At 33.9% G+C, this 23,559-nt stretch overlaps 1 protein-coding gene across 1 annotated transcript in view; it reads left to right on the forward strand.

Moving 5' to 3' along the window:
* PCLO (piccolo presynaptic cytomatrix protein) overlaps positions 1 to 23,559 on the forward strand; it is a 379,054-nt gene that overhangs the window by 210,215 nt on the left and 145,280 nt on the right. Inside the window, exon 7 of the mRNA XM_059934038.1 lies at positions 18,820 to 21,007. Within this exon, the coding sequence (XP_059790021.1) occupies positions 18,820 to 21,007 (2,188 nt within the window). The remainder of the gene's footprint in view (positions 1 to 18,819; positions 21,008 to 23,559) is intronic.

Consider the following 23,559-nt stretch of genomic DNA (forward strand, 5'->3'; position numbering starts at 1 on the left):
TTGTTCTAATCTTGAAATCTCCCAAGTGTCAATTGTAGACTGATTTTGGTGAGTACAATTAATATTCATATTCAAGTATGATGGAATAAGCATTGAACATAAATAGATAAGGCAAAGGATGACCAAACGTTTAAACCCGTGGATACTGGAATTCTTTAGTGGGAAGATCTGTGGAGATCATTTAATCAGTCTATTCTTCCTTCCTCCAGAATGTTAACCTTTGTTGCTCCAGAGAGAGCATTTCTAGAGCAGAAAGTGTAAAATAATCTTCATAGTTCATCCATGCTTATTTTGTTCCTGGAAACTTTCTTAATCTACCTCAGATAAGCCTTAGTCCTAGTTCTAACAGAGGAAAAATTAATTTTTATGTTCCTTTGAATAATAGAGTTTAATTATTTAAAAATATGCTTCAAAGGGAAAAGAACATATAGGTATGTTGGACACATTGGTGAAGATCTCTATAGCTGAAGATAAGAAATGTTAATAATCAGGTATAAAAGAAGGTGTATCCTACTTAAAGAAAACCTAATATATAATTCTTTAGAAGGTTATTGATAAATCTGATAGTTCTATTTAAAACTAGATTTATGTTCAGATTAAGAGTTCCCCTAATGCACTGGTTTCTGAACTCTAGATCTTCAAACCCCGAAGCGTCTAAATAGGTTTTTCTGAGATATCACTCTGTTGCCAGCAACCCATATACATTAAACATTGGCTGGGGGCTGAAAAATATGTCACTATATGTAACTGTAAGTCAATTTTTAGGTATATAGGCATATTGATAGTCATATTAATAAATTAAAAATTCTTACAAGTTTTCTAGTTTCGTGGGGGCATTTTGTTATTATGGACTTTCTCAAACAGTGTGTAACTGTCTTCATGTGGGGGACAGGTCATAACTGTTTTAAGTCAGGGAACCACTGGTGCACTGAGATTTCATTCAGTTTACAGAGATTTGTTTTAATGTATAACTGTTTCTAGAATTAAATATATTGCAAGAAATATTTTTAACTCGGCTATAATGTATAGGTATCTATTTTTACAGCTGTGCCCTATGAACTCATCCAAAGAGTTACTTGGAAATCTTTGAAAATACATTTTTAAACAGTATTTTAAAGTTATATTCAAGGCTTCTGTCATTAGAAAGAACAGGCTTTTCCACTTGGTGTATTCATCATTTACTTAACGTATGGCCCTATACCCTTAATTCAAATGAGCTCTGGGATAGAAGAGATTCAGGTGTCAATATTTTTTCCTCGCAGTATTCACTTTGGATTTAGAAGTACAAAATGAAAGATACAGTGGGTTGTATAAGTTTTATTATTGATTGTACCAGCGATACTGATTACCTGTCTAATCGTAAAAGAAGTTGAACAGAATTACCAAGTAATACTCTGAGCCTGAAAAATCCTAAGTGTATTGAGCCTTGGAGCACAATCCAGTAGTTCCTTTTTCTAATTGGTCACACTCAGTGCATACTTTAATATGGAATAATTGTATACAGACTCAAAAATACTGTTTTATTGCACACACAAGGTAGACCATTTTATATACAGGCAATGTTTTTAGCACTTAAGATACTCTGATTCTAAGATGTGAATTTTTAAATTTATTTCTTGGCAAATTTCTAAACACTCTTTGAGTGTTTTAAACTAAAACGAGTTTCTCAGTTATAAGCATGAATTACTAAATGTTAGTTGTACTGAAGAGAATAACCTAAGTGATATTCATAGTGTTGTGAGTTTAAGTTTAGCTCAGTAATTTCCATATCATTAGTTTTCTCACACCAATAAAATTGAAAAAAAAATTACACCATCCAGTTCGACATAGTAACACCTGTCATTCAGCATGAAAGATCAGTTTTATATTTTATGAGATTCTATAGTAACTTCTCTTCCTGGAAGTTCCAGGAAATGTTTCAAAGAGGAAGTTCTGAAACAGGAAGGTGAGATCTCTGTTGGACCATGAAGAGAAAAATGGAGGTTATTCTAAATAGAGGAAACAGATGTGCAAAAATGGAGGTCATTCTAAATACAGAAAACAGATGTGCAAAGGTTCAGACTGGTGAACAGACACAAAGCAAGGAGAAGGAGGAAGGGGTTTACTATAAGTGAAATTGGAAAGATAAGGAAGGAATAGGTCCCAGGGGATCTGATTTGCTGACTGCAAGTTTGGATTACTTCCCTCAGCTGTGGGGAGCTTAGACCAAGCCACCATCATTTTTTGTTTACCCTGTGCCCTAGCCCGTGGACCTCACCACGCTTGCCTTCCTTACAGTCTATTTTCTGAACTGCACCTAGGGTGATTTTCTAAAGTGTACATCAGATTTTGTCACACGCTCTGCAGTAGATTCTCAACAGATTCATGAGAATACATTAGAAATTTCTTAACAAGGACCCATGTGATCCCAACTCACAACTTCATTGGTCACTCCTACATTTACCCCCCCTTCTCGCTCTGCTCCAACCACTGACCTTGCCTTTCTTTGGATGTGCCAACCTCATCCCCACCCAGGACCCCTGTTGGGATCTCTCTCTCCCCAGATCTTTGCCTGGCTCGCTCCTGTGTACAGGTTTCTGCTTAAATTTCACTTCCACAAAGAAACTCTCCTTACCTCACTCTCTAAATGTCTATCAGCATGAATCCCTGCACCCTCTAAATTTGTGTATATTACTTATTAATATATATTTTATCAAATATCATCTTCCTTATCCGGTAGATCATAACCTCTACAAGATCAGGAAAATCTTACTTTGTTTGCCTCTGTAGTCCCAAGAGCTTAGAACAGCACCTGGCACAAAGCAGACCTTCAGTATTTATTGAATAAATTTATTAAAGGAAGGATTATAAGCATAGAAGCAATGGGTTAAGACATGCATTAAAAGACTCTGGCTGCTTACCTTTTCATTGCCACAATCTAGACCCATCCTAGCAAGTCCTGTTTATAATCTAAACTGATACCTCCTTTGCTTAAAGTGTCAGTTCCACTTTGTTTATTTTTATATATTGGGTTGGCCAAAAAGTTCGGGTTTTTCTGTAAGATGTTATGGAATAGATACTTGAAACAACTGAGCGCAAGTTAAATAGCATTTAGCTATTAGTCCAACCACCTTACAGATGAGGAGCAAAGCCCAGAGTAGGCTTTAATAAACCAGTAACCTGGCCAGGGTTCAAATGTTAAACTTGGCACCTGACAGTTATTCTTTATTAGTCTCTTCTGAGGCTTATGGGACATTTTCTGATTCTTCTTGCTAATTCAGTACCATGCTTGTTGTCTTTTTATCTTGTCATTTCCTCTGCTCTCCCAAAAAATCCAATTTAAATCCCCATCAGGTTTATTCATTTTTTAACTTATTCTTGCTTACATTCACTCATTATCTCATTCATCCATTCATTGCTCTTTTCCAGACACTGTGGTAACATACAGGATGAGGCAGAGTTCATGCTTGAACTCCCACCACTGGGATCATTTTGTTCTTCTTGCCCAAGTATCGTATTTGTTTGCTAGGGCTCTCGTAACAAAGTACCACAAACTAGGTAGCTTAAACCACAAAAATGTATTGTGACAGTTCTAGAGGCCAGAAGTCCAAAATCAAGGTGTGAGGAGAGTTGGTTCTTTCTGAGGGCTGTTGCAGGCCTCTCTCGTAGCTTCTGCTAGCCTCCGGCGTTCCTTGGCTTGTAGTTGGTGGTCTCCCTGTGTCTCTTTACATCGTCTTCCCTCTCTGTGTGTCTGTCTCTGTGTCCAAAGTTCCCCTCTTTGTAAGGACACCCGTCCCATTGGTTAGGTCAACACTGAAGACCTGTTTTAACTTGATTACCTGTAAAGATCCTGTGTCTGAGTAGTTTCACATTCTGAGGTACTAAGGATCAGGACTTCCAACAAACTTTTTTTTTTTTTTTTTTTTTAACCCATAACACACATGAAAGCACTATATTGCCCTTTTTGTTTGTTCATAGGCAAATGTAGACTGTTTTTATGGTTTGTTGCTTTGTCTGCATTTGGTCCTCTTTCCATACTCAGTTACTTTTTTCTTAGTAACTATCTCACAAGCTTTTTGGAGAGCTTTCATTATTACAAAGTTCTTCCATATGGGTAAAATCTCTCTTCCTGGAGTTTCCAAACATTTGTCTTAATTCTGCAACTTTAAACCTCAGAGATTTAAATTTATTCCATTCGTACTCTATAGGAATACAACTAGTTGAGATCCTTTAACTCTGATAGAGTTTTTCCATCATGGAACTGTGGTTACACCTTTGACACACAAATTTCAAGGCAGGAGTCTATATCATCTGGTTAGTCTTTCATTGACACTTTGAGTTCATGCTTAGCTCTAAGATATCTCATAGATTTAATTGGTTAAATTAGCACTAATTAACATAAAATCATAAAATAATACAGAGTGGGCATAACTGGTGCAGGGAGTTATCTGAGATCATTTTATTGAGTTATGTAATATTCCCCCGTGTCTGTAAGAGGTGAGCTGTATCTCTTTTCTAGACCTTATCACTCTGGTATCCAAGTCACAGCCCCAAAGCCAAATTCTATTTTTGACAACTTTATATAACCAAACACTTTTATCTTGTGGTCTGCTTCCTTTTACAAACAGAAAATTTTAACTCTGAGTAAAGATGGAAAAAAATTACCACCTTTTTACTTGAGTTCTTCTGATTGCTCCCCATGAAAATTCCCAAGAGATACAACTAAAGTAAATTTAGAATTTATTCCTTCCCATGGGGTTGAGCTTGCTACTTAGATACCACTTGAAAATAATGTATTGTCATCATGATTTAGAAAAAGCACAGAAAGAAATAAGCTTTGTAATGAAAAAATGGTATGCACATAGATTTTTTTCTAACTTTCATCAGTGGGATTCTTCAATTAAAATGTTTTATGGAAGTCAAATAATTAAAAATGAGTGGACACTAGTGGAGAGTGATCAAATCATCTGTAATGATTGAATGAAAGTAACACAACCTTCCCATCACTAAGTCTGGCAATTGTAGATATCCAGTTAATTCCCTTTCCTCACAGGGGTACATTTGGCAGTTTCTGTATTTCCTCAGCAGAAATTTGCTGACTGTCATTAAAGAGCTTTACCTTATGGGTTAGTAGAAAAAATTTTCAAATCTCCTAGTAACTGTGTGCCTTTCATGGTCTATGAAATATATAATGGTGCTTCTCTAGAAATTTTAGATTCCTGTTCTTTATAACCATTTTAAAGTTATTCTTTTAGGTAATAAGGCCTTTATTGACTGACCAAATGAAAACCACCCACCTTTCTAACACTCTATCCTTATGCTCTTCTTGAATTTTCTCCATATCACATATTATTATCAAAAGTACTATGTCTGTTCCTTTATAATTTCATGTATTGTCTTTCTTCCCCAACCAGAACTTATAGGTGAGGATTTTTGTTAATTATATTCACTGCTATATCCCCAGTGCCCAGAACAATGCCTGGTTCACAGTAGGTTCTCTATAGCAATAAATTAATTTGATGAATTAGTGAACCGACCGCTTTCTCCACTAAAATGCTTTTAATTTGGGGGTGATTCACCAATTCCTTGCTCCCACCTAAAACAAAAAATAGAAACAAAGCAAAACAAATAAATAAAATCTTATTCATTCTCCGTACTACACTTCTTGTGTAGTTCAGGGTTAGTTTTTCCTTCTGCTTTCCCCTGTGTTTTTCTTCTTTTGCTGAACGGATGATAAATACTTTCTCAAATTTATTTCAGTCCAGTATTTTTGTGTGTGTCTGTGGATTACCTCGAGCATCACACCTACGAAACTTTCATAAACCAGAGCACCAAAACATGTTCCTCAGGCTCTTTTTCTTTCTTTTACACAATGAAACTGTTTACATCATGACCCCAGATGATCACGAACGTTGAGAAAGGAGGTTAAACTCACTCTTTTTGCAAAGTATAACTTCCTTGTTCCCACTCCCCTCTGCCTGTAAAACTCATTTTGTACAGCTCTTCGGAGCTTCTTTCTATCTGCTAGATTGGATGCTGCCTGACTCAAGTGGATTTTTGCTCAAATAAATTGTTAAAATATTTAAAAAAAAAAAAAAAAAGGAGGTAATGTAGCATGTTCTCTACAAAATCAGGAGAGAATGTCATAGCCATTGGAAGAAATAGCAGTGTAAATTCAAAGGATTTGTTTGGAGCTAGATTTATCATTCCAAGATTTATCTGTCTTTAAAAAAAAAAGCAATGATTTTTTTCTATCAAAAGAAATAGCACTTTTTATCAATAATGATACATGCCACTTTTTTGCACTAAAATAAGCTACATTTAAAATGTTGTCACCTCTGTCTGGTCTTAAAATTACATAAACTGCCAAGTGTTATAACTGTTTTTCCTGCCCTTAGACTTGTTGAACAATTTTAGAGCTCTTTTAGTAATAGACAAACTCCTTATTAAAATATTTTTGTTCTAGAGTTTAAGCCAGGATCCTATTGCAAAGCAGATGGTATTCATGAGCTGATTTTTACAAGAATGTGTTTTGCTTCACTGATTGCTGTTTTGATAGCTATTTTTAAGATTTTTAGAACCCTTTAATGTCTATTTCTGAGAGTAATTTCCATAACCTAAATTGAGAAATTTTTTTTCTGTCAATTTTATTTCTGTCAGAATGTACAGATTTAAGAAATAATGACCGTGGTAACCAAGTGTGATTTGAAGAATAATAGTTTTTAGGGGTTGTTTTTCATTACTGTCTTTGGAAAGCAACATAAGAAACCAGTCCATTAAAACTGACTTTGATGAAATAAGCTGTTTTATAATGGTAGTATTTACATATATGAGAGAAAAAGTATTCATATATTAAAGACTGGCTTTCTAAATAGCTGAGGCCTCATTTTTTCCTATAGCTTTTACACCCTCTTCATTGCTAGTACACTTTTCTTATCATATTTCTTCTTTATGATTAAAATCTTGGATATTATTATTATATATTATTATATTATAAAATAGGAACTAGTATGTTAAAGTGTTTTTCAAAATAAATGGCAGTAAAATAATAATTTATGGTAATTATTATTAGGGTCTGATAAAAATCAAAATGAATGTATACATGTAGACAAATGTCAGTGAAAACCAGAAATTTTTTAAATTGATCTCATCAATTTAGTGTTCAGTAGTTAACCTTTGCTATTTCATTGTAATCAGTATCTAAGGATTAATTTCAAAACAAACCTTTTCAGACTGAAGGGGAAAAAAATCAGATTATTTGTGTTATTTTTTCTTAACGTCTACATTTCAAACTATGCCAATAAACATAATTATAAGAAACAGACGTATGTTCCTAATGTTCAGTGAAAGACCTTTGCTGAAAATGTAACGCTAAATATTAGGAAATACTAGTTTAACACAGGGGAGTTCTGAATTAATAGAGCATTGATTATTACTGACCCAGTTTAAAAACACTGAGCATCATTTAACAGTTATTAGCTTCCTAAGTATTTTATCATAATATTCTTAATTCAGTACACTACCTGTTTTGAACAGTTGTGCAGTTTAAAACTGACTCTACATAAAGCTACCTACATATTCTCGAAAATACATCCCCTCCCAAGAAACAGACATGCACTTTTGTATATTTGTTTATGTTTTTTAGAATTACTACTTATTTAGGATTCTATAATCTGCCACATGTGCTATTACTGAAATAAAATAACAAGCAACTAAAATGATTGTGATATAAAAATTTGGAAAAGTTTTGAGGTATAATGTACATAGTGGCATCAAAATGTATTCCAATAGTTGCTTTACTTTTTCTTATCACTATGTTCAACATAAAAATACATGTTTGTAATAGACATATATGCCTATACATATACATCTATACATAAGCTAGTTAATACTTTTATAGCCTTATATAACTAATAAAATAGTTTCAAATTCAGTTGCTTGGTAGAGATCCAAACCATTTCTTTTCTGTAGGTTTTATATTTATTTTATTCCATATTTTAAAGATGAGAAATCTGAAGTCCAGGTCAGTGTTCTTTGCACCTCCATACCCACCCAACATTAATTCCATTTGTAGCAAATGAATTTCTTCTACTTAACAGGATTTTCTTTTTGGTCCTCTTCTGTATCTTGACTTATGCGTAGAGTTTGAATTAGGAAAGCACCAGAACAAGTATAGTGAGGTAAATTGAGCCTTAAATGAACTGGCTAAATAAACTGAGGTAACTTAGTCTAAAGCTTTAAACAGCAAAGGGAATTTTTATCTATTTTTTTTTCTCCTTAAGAACAGTTTGCTAGAGATTCAAATTAAAACAGTTGAGAAAAGAGATGGTTGAACACAATGTAAGAAATCTTTAAGCTAAATTATAGAACTGCTATCTCTATTTGTTTTTGGTTGAAAAAATTTTATAAGATGACAAATAAAAGCTTAACTTTGTGAAGAACAGTAAATAACCCCTATGAGGGAGTAAACAGTAACATTAGAAGAGTTGAAGCTAAAAGTGATTATACTCATCCTCTCTCCTCCTCCTTCCTCAAGTGAATGAAAAAGAAATATACGAAAATTGTTTGGGCTCACTGATAAACCATTTTAACTACATAAGTAAATAACTCTTAATAAGTTGGACCACATTTTAATTTCTGACCTGTTGGGTGGTATATTTTAACATGACAGGGACAAGACAAGTCTCCAGTGTTTTTTCTGATAAAACTCAGCCGTAATCACAGAGCTCAGTCTCCGGGCATAGAGGCTACTTTTATGGGTTAGTCATTTACTTTTTAGAAGGTCGAGCTGAAATCACTGTTTAAAGTACTAATTAGCACTAATTGTAGAGAGTTTCAGGATACTTCATGAAAGACCCGACATCATGACATTTCTCCTTTTGACATTAATAAATGTGCATGAATTTCTTCAGTGTGTCATAGGTATTAAAATGATAGTAATGTTTCTAATAAAACAATGTTGTTGTGTTTAGAAAAAGCTTCTTTGCGGCGCTTTCAACCAGTTCTTCCATTTATGGCATGAGCTGATGCCTGTAAACGCTCACTCAAATGCACTGCAGTCAGTAAGCTCAGGTTTCATTAATTATCCATTTGGAAAATCATCTAATCACCCATCAAAGTACACCTCTGTTCTCATGTAACTGAATTTATAGAATTAAGAATTGAAAACTTAACCTCTTAAAATAACATTTAGAAAAAATATTGTTGTATTTACATAAGTCCATGTATGAGCTTTATCATCTTAGAAGACCAAAAAAAATATTTCTTGCCACTTAATTTAATTGCCATCCTTTATCAGTTCTTAATAGCACTGTCTTCTAAAGAACCAGATGGTTCTCCAGTTTATATGGAAGAAGGACCATGGTCCTACTTGCCCAAGGAAATTTTGTTGTTTAACTTAAGTTGGGGGAAGCTATTCATGTGATTTAGGTTTATGAAAAAGAACTATTTTTATTTAGTGCACACATGTAGGTCAAAGCAGCTCGGAAGTATTTTAATGTCATGTTCCACGGTTTTATAGGCCAGAGGATAATAAATCAATGAGAAAGGAACAAAAAACAATAATAGAGATTCCTGTGATTTTGTGGTTAGGCATTTCAAGAGTTTAAACATAAAATATCTTTATTATCTCAAGATAATTTAGTAAAGACTGTGCCACTATTAAAAGGTCATGATGTTTCTCATGGCTTTAGATAAGTAGTTATTGAATCATTCCTCAAATTGCTAATGATCTGAAGCGCTGGAAAACATATCACATAGTAATCAATCACCATTCTAACACTTCATGTACAAAACTGTAGCATAATTAGAGATTTACATTTTACAGCATTTGAAATACAATTATTTTTGTTCTGAATACAGTTATTTTTGTTTTGATGAGAGATTGTCAATGAGAAATGCAAATGAGATATTTTATGGAAGCGTTGGCATCAGTACAATCCCTCTTTGTGGATCAATAATTTGTTCTCAAAATGAAGTAAGTCACAGGCAGGCAATACTATAATATTCAGCATGCTGAAAAAAAAGCAGGTGGAAGAGATGTATCTTACTTTTTTAATATACATTTATGTTTTAGGATAAGTTTTCATGTTAATTCTTGGAAATTTTTATTAACTTTATTTTTCCACTTCAGATTGCTCGTATAAACCATTAACACATTTTCTGGTAAAGCGATATAGTTGTTATCTTGTGGTAGCATGTTAGAACTGTAAATGGTTTTGCCCTTGAAGAAAGAATCAACGTTAGATAGTTCTTCATAGCATTCCGTCTCCTAGTCCAGCAGCACTATGTAAAAGTTAAATGGTATAGAAATGAGAAAATAGGAGGTATCTGTGTTTATTTTCCAGTGATCTGATCTGATTTTAATTCTTAGGCTATCATGTTTTCATAGCCTGTAGGTTAGTCAGTGCTTTTAAATTACTTCTTTCTCTTTATACTCACTGGTTATCAAACCTTCTTCTTAGCTAAGAGCATATAGGCAAAATATGTTTTGCTGCCCCCATAAATTTTTGAAGTAATAACTACAAAAAGAGTGATTTTAAACATAATAATAACTGGATGTTGGGAGATTAAAAGGAAAAGAAAAAGGAGGTCATCCGTACCTTTAAGCATTCTCTTTTCTCTTAGGAAAATGATCAAGAAAACGTAGTTTTGAATGAAGCAACACACCAGTGAAGAAATATATCTGTAGTCTTGTACAGAAATGTGTTTTTCTAATGAAAATGTAAAATCTAGAAATGACAAAGGTAGATGGATGGGAGGGATAGAAGGTAGAAGGGAGGAGGGAGAAATACACATCCATATGTATAAAAAATGATCACCTTAAAAACTTCTAAGAGGGCTTTCTAAAATACCTTATACAGATTTTAGGAGAGAAGAAATTAATCTCTTTGGGCCATTCCAAAAAATAGAAGGCAGTATGTGTTGCGCAGACTGACATCTCTGATGCTTCTGTCCAGCGAGGTGGAAACTAGTTTTCTGCTTGGCTGCCAGCCCAAGAGCAATGACTTTCAGCAAGAAAACAAGACAAACTGGGACAAGAGGCACATTAAGGAAAAGCTTAAAGATGCCTGATGAAATATTGAGCGCCACTTTCACAATATTAATTGGAGAACATTTTTGCCTCTGCTACTAGACTTTGAAAAATAACTTGTGTGTGACTTTTAAATATGTTCTATTACTTTGTTTTCATTTTCTGACTAATAACGTCTTGTGATTCAGTTTCTCACTTTTTTCTTGCTACTAGAATATTACAACAATTAAAGAACTACTTTAAAAAAACAATTTCAAGTACATTCACAAATGGTAAATTCTCTCCCATAGCTGTAGAGACTCAAGACTGTTTATTGATAAAGGTGTTTATATTTTTTCAGTGATTTGGTGATATTTTCATAGCAATGATAATACTGCTTATTTGGAGTTTGATTCGTGGAAATAGTTATTAAATTGTTCCACAGGACTCTAGTTGAAGAAATTTGATGGCTTTATTTGGTATGTGCCAGGCACTGTGCCTTATTGCAATGCCTAGTGGATTCTAGATGTTTTATCAGTTTTCAAAGTATTTTTCCATGAGTGGTATCATTTAGAATTTCATTTTCACAGGTCACTCCTCCGTTGTCTTTCATTTTTCTTGTATATCTTAAAGCAATAGAAATTACTGAGCCCTTGCACTCAACATTTGGAATGTTTTAGCTGTGTGTAAGGGTAAGGGTGGAATGGTGGTAAATAATGGGTCTATTTTGGGAACACATTATTAATGATACAATGTATAGGTTAGAATGCTGAATATTTTTATATTCAACTGCTATTTTGTCTCAAAACTGGAAACTGTAGATATTGGGGTAGGGAGACCCCTGGAAGGTGAATTAATGCTTTCATTGACATTTCAGAGAGTGAAACTGTTTCTAGTCCTTTTTCAAGGAAGCACGTGTAGTCATATTTTCCAGCTTGCAGCCTTGTGTTTATCTTACAGCTTCATCTTCATCCTCCATCCTAACTTTCCAAAGTTAAAGGAGTATGCTAACCAATGTTCATATATTTTAAAGAGCTGTCTTGTTTGAAGGGGAAAATATCCTAGACATTTCATCTACCTGCCTAATACTAAGAGCCATAGATCTTTATAGACAGATAATGTTTACACCCTAAGAAGAAGGAATGACCAGGTACAGAGCAGAAGTAAAAATACCAGAGAGCACATAGTATGTATGAGTAGTATTCTTCTTACCAAGACAAAGACTTACTCTCATATTCAAAGTAAATGCAGGCCCTGAATGAGGAGAACTCCCAATAAGGTGAGACAGATGACTCTGAGAGCATTTTCTGTCCTCCAGTTCTGTATTCATACTGCACAATTGAAGGGCAGGGGCCATGTCTTACTCATAATCTCAGTAGTCAGTACAGTAAACAATAAGCATGTTCTCAGATTTTTTCACTAAGCCATCAGATAGGTGTTTTTGGTGTTTATGGTTACTGTTTCAATTCTTTTTTCTTAAATTATTTTTAAGATGGCAAGGATTTCTCGATTTTAAAATTGAGGTCAGCTATCCAATCGATCTCCCTTAGTGATTCTGGTAATTAATTTCTCAAACTAAATACCTGTATTTCCTCCTAAGTTTGTAATCCCTTTTTAATTACACCATTGATCCTTCTTTTGAACTCAGAGTAAAAAGCAACTTTTAACAAAGATCTAGCATTTACATAATTTTTCAATCAGACTGGCAATTCATTATCCTCTGATTTTTCCTTAGTTATTGCAGCTGTGGAAAATTTCCCAAGATTTTTATGAGGTTAAGCTAGAAAGATTAATCTTCTGCACTGAAGAGACATTCTTATAGTTTTAGGCATCTATTTTTTTCTTCCTGTTCTCTAATAAAACTGTGTTTTTTAAAACTTGGTTGAATATCTTCTGCGTATTAGTTCATGTTAATCCAAAAGGTGAGAATTATCCTATCAAATACAGGGATTAATTTTAGGATCATAAAACAAATTTATAACAAGACAAAATAATCTAATACATTTTATTAATTTGCTCAGATTGTTACTATAGCCTGTAATATCTCTCTTTCTTTCACCCTTTATCCCAAGAGCTCTCTTTTTCAAGACATCATCGATGTCCCTGTCTTGTCCATTCAGACTAAGGCACTGTGACATACAAATACTAGCAGTTTTCATCAGTACGTAAGCTAAATGACAGTAGATCAGTGATCTCTTTCTGAAGACATCATCTTGTATATCCTCCGACATCAGTTGTTTTCAACCAGTGACTGTTTTGCCTCCCTCTCCCCGTAGAGATATTTGACAGTGCATAGTGGCATTTTTGATTGACAGGACTGGGGTAGGATATGCTGATGGTATCTGGTGGGTAGAGGCCAGAGTTTCCACTAAACATCCTACAATGCACAAAACAGCCATCCCAACCCCGACATAGAATCATCTGGAAAAAATGTCAATAGTGCCAAGGTTAAGAAACATTAATTAGTTACTTATATTGATGCTGGACCATGAATAGTCATAGTCTGCATGCAGATCCCTGGCAAATTATATGAACACTTTCCATTCTTAAGTCCAAAACTTTGTTGGCGACTGTGTCAAGGGACAATGTAAAATGTTTTGCTGAAGCCCTGCGAGATTGTATTTTCTGTTTCTATGTTATCTATGTGGACTGCCACATTGTCATTGAAGGAAATTAAATTGGGCTGTCACAATTTTCTCTTTGACGAAGCCACAGTGCTTGCTACCCAGTGCACTGCATTGCAAGTCATTGCCAGTGATTGCACATTTACAGTTAGATGGTTTGTGCTGGTACTTCACATGGTATTGGAGTTAATTTGACCACTATGTAACAACCTGGGTTGCCTTTTCCATCTGTAAAAAAATAAAGAAAGAAAGAAAGAAAAGGAAAATGAATGAGTGGAGATTTTAATATAGATAGATTTCAAGGGCTTTATATAGTATATATATAATACATATGTAATTATATATAACATATATAGTATATATTTTACATATAAATTATATATATGTAATATATTTTACATTTAAATTTTATTATTTGCTTCTCTATTTTTCCTCTTCCTGTTTGCATAGAACCCCTCTCTGTATGTGTTTCCATCTCACAGGTATTAATGCATCACCAGGCTGAAGTTAAACCAGATAATCCTGGGTGTTTCTATGAAATTTACATTTTATACTATTCCCTCCACATAGAAAGTATTCTCCTGTTTAAGTCCAGTCCCTTCTTCAATACCCAGGCTTTCTGCTATGTCTTAATCCATCTTTCCTTGCCCGAGGTGAAAGTAAATCCTTCTTATTCTGGGTCCCAGTACACTCTTTATGTACTCCTCTAGTTCACCTTCTGACTTTTTATATAGATGATCTTTAAGAGGTTATGTTTTCTCTAGAAAATTATATGATATTTATCTGTATCAAAGTATCTTATTTATCTATAAATCTATGTGGAATTATACTGTTTGGAAGTGAATCTACATTTCTCATTATCTAAAAGTACAGGGACTTCATAAAAATCATTCCTGCTTAACTGAAAGAACAAACTTAAAAATTGAAGATATTATCATGACGAACATTGATTTCCAGTAGCAGGTATAGCTTTCTGTATTTATAAAATGAAAAATACATTCCAAAGTCTCTCTAGTGATACAGTGATTTAGAAGAGTATCTCTGATATTGACGTAAGAGCTATTTAGCAAAAGGCTGAGGTAGTTTCTTCATACAACATCCTAAAAAATATTCCTGATTCATGAGTTTTTTGAGAATAAGGTTTGTGTTCATTCTATCTCTTACCTCTTAGCTCTGTGCCTTTATTATCTAGAAAAATGCATTTTAGAATTATACTAAGCAAACTCCTGGAATAAATAAATAAATTGAATTTTGCCATATTTATTATATATAGCAATCGATGAATAATTTTGGTCTAGCATCTATTTTTGCTTGTTCAACTTTTCTCATTCTTAGATTGAGCTTAGATTATTTTAATAGTGGGATAATGCACATATGTATATTTAAAGTCCTCAGGATAGTGTATCCATATACCTTAGCTATTGTTATTTTTATTAATAACCCTGACACCTCAGAACAAGGAAAAATTTATTTCCTTTACCATATAAGATGCGTGGTGTAACTGGATTCCCCCAAGGAGAATGTTTAAAATAACTTTGGACAGCAAAACTTCTGCTGGAGCTTGTTTGCTTCTTAACACTGTTACCTCCTAGGTATTGCAATTGAAATTAGATTTTCTTCCAGTCTTCCTCAACCTCCATTCTATTCTTAGGACTTTCTGTTCTTTTCCCTTGGTCTGTTATTTGCACAGCTATTTTAAAATATTTTACAGTTACTTAGTACAATTATTTTTCAGATTAAGAGCACCAGATCTGTCTGAAAACTTTTACCAAGCTAGTCATCAAGGAAGGAAAATCTTATTAAACACCAAGATTTTTCTAGATTGTTGTTGTTGTCTCTAATCATGGCCTCCAACTGCATCACCTTTAATTGTGATAAACTTTCTTTTATACATCTCTTGATCTTTTCTAAGCAATTATATTGTTTTGTTTCGATTCTCTGTTTTGGGGTTCTCTACTCTTATTTTACATTATATTGTTTAGATTAGAGTTAAATAGTCAGTTTAGAAGTTATTTATTGTCTTAAAAGGCTGTTCTTTTTAAATTATAAGTTGGCAATACATCACTTTAAATTCTCTACTATATTTCTGTCTGTCCTCTGGATTATAACTAATCTAGATTCTTGTTTTAACTGATTTACTCCTTAGCCAAACCAATAATGTAACAATAAATATTGACCTCCTCTACATATAGGAAAACTGAGGCCCAGGGAGTTTAAGGAACTTGCTAAAGGTCTCACAGCTGGTAAAGGCAGAGCCAGGATTGAAACTCTAAGTCTGGCCTGAGACACTAAGCTTTCAATCAGTGTTACACTTCCTGTCATTTGGGAAGAATATGGTTGAGACCTTGATGAGTCTCCAACTTTGTTATCAAGAAAGAACAGCAAAGCTATTTCGATTTGTGGAGACTGAGTAGTTAGCTAGACTAACTCAGTAAGTATCTAGCTTCTACCAACCAACTTTGTCACTTGTTTCCATGACTCACATCCGTGGCACACAAAATATTAATAAACATAAGTCGTGGATCATTAAATATTTGCAACCCTGAAAGATAATTAGAAATCCCTAATACCTGGAAAGTTTCTTTAACCTAGGATTTTATAAAACTGCAAAAAAATGAGCATGACTAAGCACACTCCCTCAAGTGAGAACTATAAACTGTTAAACATAAAGTTAAGAGAAATTGCATAAATGTATGAGCAATAAACAGTAAGAACTACTATCAGTTTCCAGTTCATTATAACCATTACTCTTAATACTATAGTCATTTTTACAGTTCCTCGTAGGTTTATCTTTCTTGTGTTTTCGTATCTTTCCTCTCATTCCACACAGTGAATTCTCGGAAATTCACTTCTTGATTCAGAATTTTTAAAAATAGTAACACACCAAAAAATCACAAGTTCTTATTTTACCCTTTCATTTCTTCATTCTTTCATTCAACAAATATATGCACCCATTTAATGGATGCCTTCAGTTTTTTTTTTTAATTAATTTTCAAAATGTGTGTGTCTACCCCAGAAATTTCTTTCATTCTCTCTATTTACTCCATTCCATTGTTACCTTCTCTGTTCTGTGTGCTTTCTCTCTGCATCAGCTTTTAGTGTTACATTAATTCATGCGCATTTTTCACCTCCTTTGGTAGGGAGGAGAATTCTTACTTTCAAAGTAAGACTTTTCAAATGTCTTCATATTATGCAATGCCATTACATTTTCAGAGTAATGCACTTAAACACTCTTTCTCAAACAATTTCACAACCACAATCATGTAGTACACATGAACATCTTAAATTTGAAAACTCTTAATGCATATACCAAATCTACCAAATGCTAGTCTAGGAAAAGAAACAGTCATTAATTTCAGCCTCCTATTGAGCTCCATTGTATTCAGAGAACTGAAAAGATTATTGTGAAAAACTTTTTATAAATAGAAGACATATATGTTAGTATTTTGGAAAATTATTAAGTAGTTGTAAGATTTCAATTTTAATTTTATTACTATTTTATTATGGTCAGTTGATATTAAAAAGCATAACATGTACATTTATTCAAAAAAAGTTTTTTAAAATATTTGGAATATGAATTTACTAAATTCCACAGTTTTCTGTAGAAATAAGGGGATTTTACAAGGAAATAATACTTAATGGCTGCCTACAATGTGTACTAAATATTTTACACAGAGGTCTCATTTGCTCTTCATAACAACCCTATGACTTGATTGTGAGTATTAAATACAATGAAAATAATTGAGGGTGAGAGAGAATAAATAACATGCCAAACAGCTGCCTTTGTAGTTCCAATTCCCCATATTCCTTGAGATTTCTCTGTGAGGATGAATAAGCTACGATTTCAAAATCACTCTGCCATATTTTACAAACTCACAACATTTATTCATTGTGAATTTGCATTCAGATATTTAAAATTTCAGAAATACACATAAACCTCAATTGATCTTTAGGATATTGCTTCTGATTATAATTTCTATTAAACAATTAGGTCGATAAATGGAGCAGAAAAATAACAGAAAACAGATAAAAAACACCAAGGTAACAAATTTGGGAGTAGTAAAAAGGCAATAAAAGTACAAGGTCTTGGACAAATATGATATAATTAATTAGACATAATTCCCATATACTTTTTGTTATTTTGGGGTCCTTGATTTTTGGTGATTGGGAAAAAGGGAAGAATTAAGGTCTTTGTATTATTAGTAAGAAGAAAAAAGTAAAGAATATGCAACTAGAAGGCAGAAGGCCTGAGATCTAGTTGTGAATATGCTGCTACATGGTTGGGTAACTGAGTATATCAGCTTACTTTATTTATAGTCAAAATGGTCTCTCATGTCTTCTAATATTCTAAAATTGCATGATTCTCAAGACCAGTGATTCTTAGAATGCAAGTTTATGACAAATTAACCAAATAAAATTGAAAATATCTGACAAATCACTGATAAACTTAATCTGATTTTTTTTTAAGATTTTAATGAGTTTTTGAATTGTTTATAGTCACTTCCTTTTGCTTCATGTAGAAGTTACTAAAGCATTAAGAAGAAGCTGAAATTACTAAAGAATAATAGCATTGAAAGAAAATAGAAAACTCAAATAGTCAGAAAAATACTGAAAGATTAAATAGGAAATTGGTTCAGATAACTCTTGGGGGAAAAAAGACAGTAGCGAATGAGAGGATTTCATTTCAAAACATTTCATGATTGGAATAGGAATGATAGTCACTTCAGGGGGTGAAAGTAGGAATGGGAAGATAGAAGCAAACAATTGAACAGGACAATGAGCATCTTCAACAAATATAACTTAAACTTTAGATAGTTAACACAAATACTCTGGGCATACCTTCAGTAAGTAATACTATGTATCTTAAATAGGGTGGAAAATGAGTTTTTAAGAGTTCTCCTAAGAGTCTAACTAAAATATAATCCTGCCTAGCAGTGTACTCTGTGCTCGATTTCAGAACTCAATTCTAATGTTACAAAGTTGTAATAATAAATAATCAATTTACCAAGAAGAGGAAAATTATTTTTCAGTTAACTGCATTTGTGACTAATACTTGAAATTATGTGTAGAATTTTTATTTTATTATGTGCTCATAGCTAAAACATATATGAACTCACTTTTATTTAAATGTAAATTATGGTTTTTTTGACCTTTTACTTTTTTTCCTTGATGATAAAGTACTGTATTTTGTTTACTTAATTACAGACAAAAGGTTCTCAAACCATGACACCCTCTGGCACTCAGAAAAAAGTGAAGAGAACTCTGCCAAACCCACCTCCCGAGGAGACCTCCACAGGAACTCAGTCAACATACAGCACAGTGGGCACAGTTTCCAGGAGAAGGATCTGCAGAACCAACACGATGGCACGAGCCAAGATTCTCCAGGATATAGACAGAGAGCTCGATCTTGTGGAGAGGGAATCTGCAAAGCTTAGAAAAAAACAAGCAGAACTTGATGAGGAAGAGAAGGAGATTGATGCCAAGTTACGGTACCTGGAAATGGGGATTAACAGGAGAAAAGAGGCATTGTTAAAGGAGAGAGAAAAGAGGGAGAGAGCCTACCTCCAGGGAGTAGCTGAGGATCGTGATTACATGTCTGACAGTGAGGTCAGCAGCACCAGACCAACCCGGATCGAAAGTCAGCATGGCATAGAGCGACCGAGAACTGCTCCCCAAACTGAGTTCAGCCAGTTTATACCACCACAAACCCAAACAGAATCTCAGCTAGTTCCTCCTACAAGTCCTTACACCCAATACCAATACTCTTCCCCTGCACTTCCTACCCAAGCACCCACCCCATACACCCAACAATCCCACTTTGAGCAACAGACTCTGTACCATCAGGAAGTTTCACCTTATCAGACTCAGCCAACCTTCCAAGCTGTGGCAACGATGTCCTTCACACCTCAAGCTCAACCTACACCAACACCACAACCTGCTTATCAGTTACCATCACAGATGATGGTGATACAACAGAAGCCCCGGCAAACTGCACTATATCTGGAGCCCAAGATAACTTCAAACTATGAGGTGATTCGCAACCAACCCCTGATGATAGCACCTGTTTCTACTGATAATACATATGCTGTTTCCCACCTTGGTAGTAAGTACAACAGCTTAGACTTGAGAATAGGATTGGAGGAAAGAAGTAGCATGGCAAGCAGCCCAATATCAAGCATATCTGCAGATTCTTTCTATGCAGATATTGACCATCATACTCCACGAAATTATGTCTTAATTGATGACATTGGAGAGATTACCAAAGGAACAGCCGCTTTAAGCACTGCGTTTAGCCTTCATGAAAAAGATCTGTCAAAAACAGACCGTCTCCTTCGAACCACTGAGACACGTAGGTCTCAAGAAGTGACAGATTTCCTAGCACCTCTGCAGACTTCTTCCAGATTGCATAGTTATGTGAAATCAGAGGAAGACCCAATGGAGGATCCTTATGAGTTAAAGCTTCTGAAACATCAGATTAAACAGGAATTCCGTAGAGGGGCAGAGAGCTTAGATCACCTCGCTGGTCTTTCCCATTATTACCATGCCGATACTAGCTATAGACATTTTCCAAAATCTGAAAAGTATAGCATTAGTAGACTCACACTTGAAAAACAAGCAGCAAAACAACTGCCAGCAGCCATACTTTATCAAAAGCAGTCAAAGCATAAGAAATCACTAATTGACCCTAAAATGTCCAAATTTTCACCTATTCAAGAAAGTAGAGACCTTGAACCTGATTATTCGAGCTATATGACTTCTAGCAGTTCATCTATTGGTGGCATTTCTTCCAGGGCAAGGCTTCTTCAAGATGATATCACTTTTGGCCTCAGAAAAAATATTACAGACCAACACAAATTTTTGGGATCATCTCTTGGCACAGGGCTGGGCACATTAGGAAATACCATACGGTCAGCTCTGCAGGATGAAGCAGATAAGCCATACAGCAGTGGCAGCAGGTCCAGACCTTCTTCCAGACCTTCCTCTGTCTATGGGCTTGATTTATCAATTAAAAGAGATTCTTCCAGCTCTTCTCTAAGACTGAAAGCTCAAGAGGCGGAAGCTCTAGATGTTTCCTTTAGTCATGCATCACCCTCTGGCAGAACTAAGCCTACCAGTTTGCCGATTAGCCAGAGTAGAGGAAGAATACCAATTGTGGCCCAGAATTCTGAGGAGGAAAGTCCGCTCAGTCCTGTTGGCCAGCCAATGGGAATGGCCAGGGCTGCAGCTGGACCCCTGCCACCAATTTCTGCAGACACCAGGGATCAGTTTGGATCAAGTCACTCATTGCCTGAAGTTCAACAACACATGAGAGAAGAATCACGGACTCGAGGCTACGATCGTGACATAGCTTTCATCATGGATGACTTCCAACATGCCATGTCAGACAGTGAAGGTAAATTGGGCCTCACACTACCTTGTTACTCTCAAAACTCAAACTCTTGTGTTTCTGCATGTTTAATTTTCCTTCTCCAAGGACGTATTCTACTTTTCTTGGTGCGTCTTTTGCATGTTTACTTCAATTTTATTTCTTGTAAATGGAAATTTTATCTTGTGTATAGATTTCGTAGCATGCTCTTCTTTATTTCTTTTTAGTTTATTCTTTTACTGTTGTTTCTTGGTTGTTTGCTTGATTTGTTTGGTGTCCACTTTTCCAAAACCATTACCAAATAATTGTGTCAATAAAATATGGTCATCCTTTAAATCTATAGTTGGAAATATTTTCATTGTATGTTTCTTTTATTTTTTTAAAAGGCATTTTTAAAGTTATTAGTTTCTTTCAGTTTGTGAAATGATTAAGGTTTTGAGCCATTAAGTACTATTCTGCTAGACTCTGTAATAGAAAATTATTTATGTCATTTTGTGAGATCAGTGTTCATTAATTCAGAGAATGTTCTCTTTTTGAGAACTTTCAAATAAGTCCCTAATGTTAACATAATGTAGAGTTTTATAATTCTACTTAAATAAAAGGTTTGTATTTTAATCTCTTTCACTATGAATGTCATAATTGACAAGTTTGTACATTTTGCATTACATACTAGAAAGCTTAGTACTAAATATGGTTTTGACAATAAATAACAGTATTATCCACATGCTTGTGAATATGTATGAAGCATTGTTTAGATTTTAAAATTGGAAATTTGTACACTGCTTTTGTGAATTTAGCTATTTGAGCTGAAGCCTTCCTTATGTGTTCAGTTAGCCTTTTCCATGGCTTTGCTTTTTGCATTATTCCATTTTTTTTTTGCCCTAAATTGTCATTACTAGTTTTTCATATTGAACAAGAGATTTATGGCAAGTACATACTTAACTAAAAACTGGTTTATGGTAATTTGCTTTGTTTAGTTATATAGAACCATAAGGATTTTAGAAAATGACCTAGACCAAGTCTAAATTTGAAGACAAGGTTGGACAGGTACAGAGATGTGAAGTCTTGCCCATGCCAAGAGGACTCATGACACTTGGTTCTTTTTTTTTTTCCCCCTCTGTGGTATACATTTGAATGTAGGTGTGGTTTGAGTCCTAAAAATAAAATATTTCTCATCAAATAAAAATGTATTACTTCATGGCTTTAGAGATTGCAGAGCACTAAGTTAATATGAACATCTCTTATTTTAAGTCTAACATTTTCCCTGAGGACTTACAGGAAAATATGTTTTCACAAAAAGGATTTTCTTTCTTCTGTATCTAGACACGAATATGATTTTAGAAGTTCAAATGTAGGTTTGATCAGGACTAAGGTAATCACTGGATCTGAAGGAGAAACTGCTTTTTCTAGTGAAATTCCAAAAGACTAGTCCCTTCCTGATTTGTTTTATTCTCTACAGGCTATTGGATTGACCATTTTTTATTGATAACCAGCCAATTAAATAAAACACTCTGTGTGGTTTTTTTTATTTAGCCGATTGTTTGAATCAATCTACATAGTTAAGTAAGTTATATAATGGAGAAACATTTTTTTTCTTTTTTCACAATCCACATTTTACACACATTATATATGTATATATATATATATATGAAATGACTGCTGCAGAAGAATAAAAAGGCTCTTCAATAATTGTATCTGTAAAATAGCAAAGGAAAAGAAAAACTAACAGGTCAATCACATAACTAAACACCTAAAATCTGTGTGTGCATGATGAACATATACCTAGAGAGAATTTGACAAATTGATTTATTCATCACAGATGTTTTGCCAACATAGTTCCAGACATACAGATGTTTCTAGATATTCCAAAATACGGCAGTCATTTACGTACAACCATGTAAAAATAACCAAATTTTTATTTCTCATTTATATGTTTGGATGATGTGTACTCATAGTCATCAAAGACTATGAAAACTCGTTTTGATAAAATATCAAGACACATCAAAAAATACTTATCAAATACAATTTGGTAAGTATTTGGAAATATCATCAGCTTAAAAAAAAGCATGTTAATCTCCAGAAAATTATTTAAACTAATTTGGATGAGACATCATGCAGCATACAAAATTATGAAATACGTAACGATGACACCAGAGAAGTAAACAATTAAAATGAAATTTACACAAAATCAAATTGAGTTTAAATGTATTTTTAAATTAAGCAGACAAGAAATTTAGTCATAAAAATCATGTTGATATAGAATTATACAAAGAAAAACTATAACAAACTGAATTACATATGTGATATTATGTGTGTGAATTGTAGTGATTATCTTTAAAAGATGTATGTTTTAAAATGTTATCTATTTTCTTTGTGTTTGTATCTCATAAGCATATCACTTTTCTTCTGGTGAACAGTGGTCTGCTTTTCTTTTGAAATCTTGGATTCCTTGGGTAATTAAGAAAAAAAGTAGAAAGTGTTTGAATGATACTAAAACAACTTTGAAAAGTATAACATTCCAACAGGCTATTTAGTATCATGTAAACAAAGCAAATTTAACTGATTTCAAATTTTTGTGC

This window comes from Balaenoptera ricei, chromosome 9, assembly GCF_028023285.1.
Source record: "Balaenoptera ricei isolate mBalRic1 chromosome 9, mBalRic1.hap2, whole genome shotgun sequence".
Lineage (NCBI taxonomy): Eukaryota > Metazoa > Chordata > Mammalia > Artiodactyla > Balaenopteridae > Balaenoptera > Balaenoptera ricei.